Source organism: Sander lucioperca, chromosome 17 (genome assembly GCF_008315115.2).
Source record: "Sander lucioperca isolate FBNREF2018 chromosome 17, SLUC_FBN_1.2, whole genome shotgun sequence".
In the NCBI taxonomy this organism is placed as follows: Eukaryota; Metazoa; Chordata; class Actinopteri; order Perciformes; family Percidae; genus Sander; species Sander lucioperca.
In genome coordinates, this window is record NC_050189.1 from 16852128 (window position 1) to 16862127 (window position 10000).

A 10000-nucleotide genomic window follows, 5' to 3' on the forward strand; every position below is an offset into this window, starting at 1 on the left:
TGGTCTGGCTGTTCTTCATGTTAACTATGGTCTGGCTGTTCTTCATGGTAACTATGGTCTGGCTGTTCTTCATGGTAACTATGGTCTGGCTGTTCTTCATGTTAACTATGGTCTGGCTGTTCTTCATGTTAACTATGGTCTGGCTGTTCTTCATGTTAACTATGGTCTGGCTGTTCTTCATGTTAACTATGGTCTGGCTGTTCTTCATGTTAACTATGGTCTGGCTGTTCTTCATGTTAACTATGGTCTGGCTGTTCTTCATGTTAACTATGGTCTGGCTGTTCTTCAGTCCACAGTGTGAGCTGTTCGGTGGGTTCTGGAGAGTTCAGCATCGAGGAACTGGTCCAGCACATCGTGGACCGGCAGAGAACCAAACCACAGCCGCGCACGCACGCCTGCCTCTGCAACACCGGCCCCGGTAACTGTGACATCACTGTGACATCACTGTGACATCACTGATAACATCTACATGCGCACAGCAGGTTTTCTTCCACCAATTTTTAAAGCTTAATTTATTTATTTTGTGTGTGTGTGTGTGTGTGTGTGTGTGTGTGTGTGTGTGCGTGTGTGTGTGCGTGTGTGTGTGCGTGTGTGTGTGCGTGCGTGTGTGTGTGTGCGTGCGTGCGTGCGTGTTAAGTCTCTACAGGAGTCAACATTCCCCACCGCTGTAACAGCACCAAGCATCGCATAATCTCCCCCAAACTGCCCCCCTCCTCCTGCAGCCTCTCCCCCTCCCCCCGGGCCTCTGAGGGGGGGGAGGCAGGGAGAGGGGGGGGAGGAGAAGCCAAACTGCCCCCCCTGCAGGCTCAGAGCAGCCCCGTCGCATCACCCTCCCCCTCGTCCACGTAAGACACACACACACACACACACACACACATACACACACACACACCAAGGTTATAATCGTTAACGAAAACGAACGAAATAACGAAAACTAGGTAGGAAAAAACATTGTCGTTAACTGAAATAAAAATAAAAACGAGGCATTACAAAAAACGATAATTAAACTAAAACTGTAATGTCTGTTTGCAAAACTAACTAAAATAAAATAAAATTATCGAGTAAATGTCCTTAGTTTTCGTCTTTGTCGATCTTTCATAGAGCAAATAACGTTATATCTCTCCGACCGTGACATTTCCCGTAGACATGTATAGTTTCCGACTGGGAACCCAGAAATTCCGACATTCCACGTCAACTTGAACACAACATGTCCGTGGCTCCGTGCCATCATAGCGGTAGAACGGCAGTCCTATTTGATTATGACTGTGTCAGATTAAAGCGCCTCTCAGTGGAAGGTGGTAAAATATGTTGTCAATTTATTACAGGGAAAAATCACACGAATTTGAAAGTACATTTGAGAAGCGCGCACAAGCTAGGAGGCTAACCTAGCTTAGCTTAACAAGGTAAAGGAGAACGCAAAGCCCCCTTTCCCCGAAACAGAAGCTAACCCCGGTAACGTTACAGGCATGGATGTATGGGTACAGGGCATGGATGTATGGGTACAGGGCATGGATGTATGGGTACAGGGCATGGATGTATGGGTACAGGGCATGGATGTATGGGTACAGGGCATGATGTATGGGTACAGGGCATGGATGTATGGGTACAGGGCATGGATGTATGGGTACAGGGCATGGATGTATGGGTACAGGGTATGGATGTATGGGTACAGGGCAGGATGTATGGGTACAGGGCATGGATGTATGGGTACAGGGCATGGATGTATAGGTACAGGGCATGGATGTTTGGGTACAGGGTATGGATGTATGGGTACAGGGCAGGATGTATGGGTACAGGGCATGGATGTATGGGTACAGGGCATGATGTATGGGTACAGGGCATGATGTATGGGTACAGGGCATGATGTATGGGTACAGGGCATGATGTATGGGTACAGGGCATGGATGTATGGATACAGGGCATGGATGTATGGATACAGGACATGGATGTATGGGTACAGGGCATGGATGTATGGGTACAGGGCATGGATGTATGGGTACAGGGCATGGATGTATGGATACAGGGTATGGATGTATGGGTACAGGGCATGGATGTATGGATACAGGGTATGGATGTATGGGTACAGGGCATGATGTATGGGTACAGGGCATGATGTATGGGTACAGGGCAAGGATGTATGGGTACAGGGCATGGATGTATGGGTACAGGGCATGGATGTATGGGTACAGGGCATGATGTATGGGTACAGGGCATGGATGTATGGGTACAGGGCATGGATGTATGGATACAGGGCATGGTGTATGGGTACAGGGCATGGATGTATGGGTACAGGGCATGGATGTATGGGTACAGGGCATGATGTATGGGTACAGGGCATGGATGTATGGGTACAGGGCATGGATGTATGGGTACAGGGCATGGATGTATGGGTACAGGGCATGGATGTATGGGTACAGGGCATGGATGTATGGGTACAGGGCATGGATGTATGGATACAGGGCATGGATGTATGGATACAGGGTATGGATGTATGGGTACAGGGCATGGATGTATGGGTACAGGGCATGGATGTATGGGTACAGGGCATGATGTATGGGTACAGGGCATGATGTATGGGTACAGGGCATGGATGTATGGGTACAGGGCATGGATGTATGGGTACAGGGTATGATGTATGGGTACAGGGCATGGATGTATGGGTACAGGGCATGGATGTATGGGTACAGGGCATGGATGTATGGATACAGGGCATGGATGTATGGGTACAGGGCATGGATGTATGGGTACAGGGCATGGATGTATGGATACAGGGCATGGATGTATGGGTACAGGGCATGGATGTATGGGTACAGGGCCAGCTGCAGCATGACAGAGAACACTACAGGAAGGCTTTCATCGGCGACCTGACAGCTGCTGGTTAGTAAATACGCAGGAACACCAAAAACGGGAGGAAGCGTGGGTTAATATATATTAATATAATATTAATAATATTAATATACTGGGATGTCTACACAACTGTGTGAGTCGATTGACTTCTAAAAGTTCGCCACTTTACTCAAACCAAAGTTGAAAACACCTGTTGATGTCTTCTTTAGTCTGTTGGATATTTAGGTTTTTCCTGGAACACGTCACATTTTGCACTTATACTGCAGCGTCTTGTGTAGACTGTTTACATATTTATGACCATATGTAGGCTACATTTTATGTACTGGTGTTATTGTTGAATACATTGTGAATACATATTTCTAAAATTGTATGATGTTTTTGTTGAGTTATTACACAATACTTTTTCTGACCTTTTTGAATCCCTCGACAAATAACCCATATTACAAAAAAAGACTAAAACTAATAAAAACTAAACTAAAACTAAACATTTTCAAAAAATAAAAACTAAACTAAACTAGCAAACCCACTATAAAAACTAATTAAAACTAAACTGAATTTGAAAACAAAAAGTCAAAACGAAATAAAAATAAAAACTAATGAAAAATGCAAAACTATAATAACCTTGACACACACACACACACACACACACACACACACACACACACACACACACAGACACTGACACTGACACACAGACATTGACACACAGACACACACACACACACACACACACACACACAGACACTGACACACACAGACACACACGCAGACATTGACACACACAGACACACACACACACACACACACACACACAGACATTGACACACACAGACACAAACACACACACACACACACACACACACAGACATTGACACACACAGACACACACAGACACACACACACACACACAGACACACACACACACACACACACACACACAGACACTGACACACAGACACACACGCAGACACACACACACGTATATCTGTGTATAATCTGTTTTTTCTGTGTATAATGTGTGTTTTCTGTGTATAATGTGTGTTTTCTGTGTACAATGTGTGTATAATGTGTGTGTTTTCTGTGTATAATGGTGTTTTCTATGTATAATCTGTGTAAAATGTGTGTTTTCTGTGTATAATCTGTGTAAAATGTGTGTTTTCTGTGTATAATGTGTGTTTTCTGTGTATAATCTGTGTAAAATGTGTGTTTTCTGTGTATAATGTGTGCTCTATTTCGTTTCTACTGACCGCCAGAGGCGGTGCTTTCAGCACCTGGATGTCATTCGCACACACGTGCAGGTCGAGTGTTTGTATCATCTGTGTCAGCTGTGACCTGGGTGACGTACGCCCTGTGCTGCGGCACAAAGGGCAGGCCCACCCAGGAAGTGACCTCTTGGCAATCTTCTCGCGTTGGTAAGCAGGTTTTCGAGTTTCAAACAGATTTTGGCGTCGCTCGGAGTCTTGTTGCCCAAACGGGTTGGAGCTGTGAATTTACGCCCTCCAAAAGACTGCGACTAGCCACCTTAACACGACTGCACTCATTACATAAGGTAAGACCGATTTTTTAGTGAGTTAATGTTGCGTTACGGCCACGCCGCTTGGCCGACTTATAGTCAGCGGTGTCGGTGTACACGCCGTTCCTGAGAAGGGCGAAGATACGGGGAGAGTCCCTCCCGCAAACTTTCTTTTCTTGTAACAGAATGCAGTAGTGGTCTCGCTTTGACTGCGTTCGTTCAAATTCTCCCGGTCAGTCATCTGAGGTTTGTTTTTTTCAGTTGTTGGGTACACGCTCATAAGTTCATGGCGCGGTGAGTATCATTTCCTAGTTATTGTTATTATTGTAGTTGTTAACGCTGTTGGGCTGCAGGCCATTTAGGCTCAGCTTTTGTTTAGACGTTTGTTGAGACGCTATAGCGTGAGATAAGGTTGGCGTCGGCGGCGCGTGCTCGTAGCGTAGCCACCCCGTAATTGAGTTGATTAAGAAGCCTTTTGCCGCTGCTCTGGTTTAATGGGTCTTCCTTTGTTTGACAATCGTGGTGCGTGAGTGTGCTCGCTCGGACGCCTCACGACCGCACCGCATATCCCGTTTCACGGCAAAAGGAGATTTTCAGTTTTTGACATTCATTGCTTCATGTGTGTTCGCTCCAGATGGCGCTACGTTATATAGTGGCATTAAGTTATTTTCGCCTTAAGACAGCAGGGATTGTCTACATCATATTGTAGCGTCACTGGCAACAACAACAGCACCTGGGACAGTGTGACACCTTAACCACGGTGCAGGCTGCCTGCTTGCAGCATGAGTGAAGGCGCAGCTAGACAGTCAGTGACAATGTTTATGACCTGTTTTGACTGCTGGGCCCCTCTTGAGCCAGATGACGGCCACAGATTCCTGCCTGGGCATTGACCACCTATGGCAGGGGCTAACAGAGCTGGCGTGCATGAATTGCGCTAGCCTAAGCCTGGCGGTGCGGTCAGCCAGACTGGCTCAGCTAGGGAGGACCACTGGGGCTCAGCGCCTCCGCCACACAGGGACAGTCCTCCACCCCCAAGTCCTCACAAGCGTAGACGGACTGAGAAATGTGAAAATCCTAGTACAGGCAAACGTTAAAAGGTTGCCCTGTCACAAAAGGTGGACAGTTTGACGTCTGAATTTGCACAGATTAAGGCTCTCCTTCAGACATTACAGCCTTCAGGTGCAGGGGCAGGTAGTGGTCTCGCTACAGCCCAACGACGGTCACCACCGCCTCCAGTATTATCACCGGCATTTGAAAGCCAGGAGGACGATGTCCTCTCCACTAGGGCTTCGGAGAGCTTAACTCTTGGCCAAGTGGAGTATGTAGAGGAGGTGGGTGATGACGGGGCGGGGCAGGCCAGGACTTCAGCTGCTCTCGTCCTGGCTCTCGGGAAACAGGCAGTGAAAGGGGAGGGCGGCCAAATCTGGCACCCGAACCCATCTCGGCTGAAACTTTGGGTCTGGCCTCCGAAGGGCCAGAGCCATTGATAGGGCTCTGTGAGCCAGCAGTGGTGCGGACTATTCACAGTTCCCGGGCACCCTCCACCAATGTGCTCTATGCTAATAAGTGGAAGATTTTTGCAAAGTGGTGCCAAGCTCAAAAGCAGGAGCCAACACAGTGCTCCATACCGGGTATACTCAGTTTTCTCCAGTCACTCCTTGATCGGGGCCTCGCAGCCTCCACAGTCAGGGTGTATATTGCCGCCATCTCATCTATGCACAATAGAGTGGAGGGGGTGACTATTGGGTCCCACACTCTGGTGACCCGCTTCCTAAAGGGGGCTCAGCGATTGAGGCCTCCTTGGCGAAACCCGGTGCCCTCCCGGGACTTGCCCCTTTTTTTGCGTGCACTGGGCAAAACCCCCGTTTGAACCCCTGGGGGGTATAGAGTTGAACTGGCTGTCCATGAAGACAGCCTTTCTCTTGGCCATTACATCAGCAAAGCGGCTAGGAGAGCTACATGCTTTTTCCGTGAACGGAGAGTGTCTGCATTGGCATCTGGGGGATACAGGAGTAACCTTATGGCTGAACCCCTCTTTTCTCCCAAAGACCTTTTCGTCCTCATACATCAACCATCCTCTTAGGCTGGCAGCCTTTGAACCCCGAGATCGGGGGTCTGAACTGGGGTTGAGCACGGAGCTTTTGTGCCCCGTACGGGCACTCGGGATTTATCTTCAGGAGACCGCCCAAATCCGGCAGTCAGACGCATTGTTTGTCTGTCATACAGAGCCAAGACGGGGCCTTGCCCTGTCCAAACAGCTGCTGTCCAGATGGATAGCCGAGACCATCGGCCATGCTTACAGGAGCAGTGGTCTTCCAAGCCCTTCTCCTGTTCGGGGGCACTCCACCAGGAGTGTGTCTACATCGTGGGCAGTCCTACGAGGCGTGCTCCTCTCTGACATTTGTGCGGCAGCTTCATGGTCCTCACCCTGCACATTTGCTAGATTCTACAGGGTTAATGTTGTACCACATAACCCAGTGGCTGCAGCCGTACCTCCTACACCTTCACAGCATCCCCAACAGGCAGGTAACAATTCCTCCTGACTTTGTTGATATTATCCATCCAGGTGCTGAAGGCCTCTGGCGGTCAGTAGAAACTAAATAGAACCGTGGTTACATACGTAACCATCGTTTTCTCTGTATAATCTGTGTATAATGTGTGTTTTCTGTGTATAATTTGTGTATGATGTGTGTATAATGTGTGTATAATGTGTGTATTCTGTGTATAATTTGTGTATGATGTGTGTTTTCTGTATATAATGTGTGTATAATGTGTGTATAATGTGTGTATTGTGTATAATGTGTGTATAATGTGTGTTTTCTGTGTATAATGTGTGTATAATGTGTGTTTTCTGTGTATAATGTGTGTTTTCTGTGTATAATGTGTGTATAATGTGTGTTTTCTGTGTATAATGTGTTTTCTGTGTATAATGTGTGTTTTCTGTGTATAATGTGTTTTCTGTGTATAATGTGTGTATAATGTGTGTTTTCTGTGTAGTGTATAATGTGTTTTCTGTGTATAATGTGTGTATAATGTGTGTTTTCTGTGTAGTGTATAATGTGTGTTTTCTGTGTATAATGTGTGTATAATGTGTGTTTTCTGTGTATAATGTGTGTATAATGTGTGTTTTCTGTGTAGTGTATAATGTGTGTTTTCTGTGTATAATGTGTGTATAATGTGTGTTTTCTGTGTATAATGTGTGTTTTCTGTCTGCAGCTCGGCGTCGTCGCCCCCGCAGCCTCACAGAGCGACCATCGCCATGGCGAACCACGCCAACGGTTTCTACGGCGACCGCCGCACCAACCTGACCACGGTGGCTCTCCCGCAGAATGCCGTCATCGTCATGGCGACGACGACCGCGACGACCCCCCGAGGCTCGGGACAGTTGCTACTCTCCCCCGCTCTCCCCCCCGCTCCCGCGTCCTCCTCCTCCTCCTCCCCCCCCGCTGCCCCCCCTCCCACCACGCTCTCCCTCACCCTGCTCCTCGCCCCCCCTCCCTCCCCCCCTCCTCCCCCCTCCCTCTCCCCCGCCTTCGACCCCGACTCCTTCCTCAACTCGCCCAAACAAGGCCAGACGTACGGGGGCCCTCTTCCTCCCCCCTCCCCCGTCCTCTGCTCCTCCTCCTCCCCCCTCTCCCCCCCCGCCCTCGCCCTCGCCCTCTCCCCCACAGCCACCCCTCCCTCCTCTGTCTCCCCCCCCTCCTCCCTGTCCTCCCTGTCCTCCTCCTCTTCCTCTGAAACAGACAGGAAAGACTCGACCCTCCCGACTTCCTCCTCCTCCTCCTCCTCCTCCTCTTCCTCGCCGCCAGCGTCCTCCCTCCTCCCCCCCTCCCTCGCCCTGTCCCCCCCGCCCTCCGTGGCCCCACCCCTCCTCCCCCTCCCCCTCTGCCTGGAGCTGGGGGCTCTGGGGGAGTCTGAGGGGGGAGAGGGGGAGGAGGGAGGAGGTGAAGAGGAGAAGGACAGGAGAGGTGATGATGATGATGATGATGATGAAGGCAGCGCTCCGCCCACTAAGCTCGCTCTGCTGCAGGTGAGACTCTCTCTCTGTGTGTGTGTGTATGTGTGTGTGTGTGTGTGTGTGTGTATCTCTGTGTCTCTGTGTGTGTGTCTCTGTGTGTGTGTCTCTGTGTGTGTGTGTGTGTGTGTGTGTGTCTGTGTGTGTGTGTGTGTGTGTGTGTCTCTGTGTGTGTGTGTGTGTGTCTGTCTGTGTCTCTGTGTGTGTGTGTGTGTGTGTGTCTGTGTGTGTGTGTGTGTGTGTGTGTGTCTCTGTGTATGTGTGTGTGTCTGTGTGTGTGTGTGTCTCTTTGTGTGTGTCTCTGTGTGTGTGTGTGTGTGTGTGTGTGTGTGTGTGTCTGTGTCTCTGTGTGTGTGTGTGTGTGTGTGTGTGTGTGTGTGTGTCTCTGTGTGTGTGTGTGTGTGTCTGTGTGTGTGTGTGTGTGTGTGTATGTGTGTGTGTCTGTGTGTGTGTGTGTGTGTGTGTGTGTGTGTGTGTCTCTGTGTGTGTGTGTGTGTGTGTGTGTGTGTCTGTCTCTGTGTGTGTGTGTGTGTGTGTGTGTGTGTGTGTGTGTGTGTGTGTGTGTGTCTGTGTGTGTGTGTCTCTGTGTGTGTGTGTGTGTGTGTGTGTGTATGTGTGTGTCTGTGTGTGTGTGTCTCTGTGTGTGTGTGTGTGTGTGTGTGTATGTGTGTGTCTGTGTGTGTCTGTGTGTGTGTGTGTGTAATCTGCTCCTGATCTCCTTTCCTCTCTGTGTGATTCAGACCAGCCACCAGCAGCAGCCCGCTCAGCCGGCCAATCAGACGCAGCGACCGGATCAGCCGGCCAGTCAGATGCAGCGACATGCGGACGGACAGCAGCCCTATAATCAGCTGTCTGCTTCTGAAGCTCCGCCCCCGACTCAGATGTCCCTCCAGCCCCCGCCGCAGGCCGCGTTCGCTAACGCTAAAGCTAACTCTCTCGGCCCGGGCAGGGCGGACGCTAACGCTGACTCGGCGCCCGCTGCTGTCGCTATGGATACTGCCCACCCGGAGTCGTTGCCCGTGGAGGTGAAGGAGGAGGACGCCAGCATGGACACGCGGCCGCAGCAGGAGGAGGGGGAGGGGGAGGGGGGGCGAGCCGATGACCTCGACATCTCCTTTGACAGCCAGTTCCCTGACCTCATCTCTGACCTCATCACTGAGGCGACCAATCCCGTGGCGGCTCCCCCCGTCCGCTACATGGTGCCCCCCCAGCCCTCCCCCTCCTCCTCCTTCCTCCCCTTCCCCCCCCCGCTGGCGTCCTCCACCTCCTCACGCCTCCACGCCATCACGGACTTCTCCCCAGAGTGGTCCTACCCAGAGGTACTACTACAGTACTACACAGTACTACTCACTACTACACAGTACTACTCACTACTACCCTGAGGTACTACTACAGTAATACTCACTACTACACAGTACTACTCACTACTACTCACTGCTACTCACTACTAACTAACCCTCCTACCCCGAGGTACTACTACAGTACTACACAGAACTACTCAATACTACTCACTACTAACTAACCCTCCTACCCTGAGGTACTACTACAGTAATACTCACTACTACTCAGTACTACTCACTACTACTCAGTAGGGTTGCAAAATTACGGGAATTTTCAAAGTTGGA

At 49.9% G+C, this 10000-nt stretch overlaps 1 protein-coding gene across 1 annotated transcript in view; it reads left to right on the plus strand.

Moving 5' to 3' along the window:
• Positions 1–10000, plus strand: part of camta2 (calmodulin binding transcription activator 2) — a 41597-nt gene that overhangs the window by 7406 nt on the left and 24191 nt on the right. Inside the window, exons 8-12 of the mRNA XM_035994262.1 lie at positions 290–418; positions 638–845; positions 7577–8052; positions 8104–8390; positions 9116–9694. Coding sequence (XP_035850155.1) covers positions 290–418; positions 638–845; positions 7577–8052; positions 8104–8390; positions 9116–9694 — 1679 coding nt within the window. The remainder of the gene's footprint in view (positions 1–289; positions 419–637; positions 846–7576; positions 8053–8103; positions 8391–9115; positions 9695–10000) is intronic.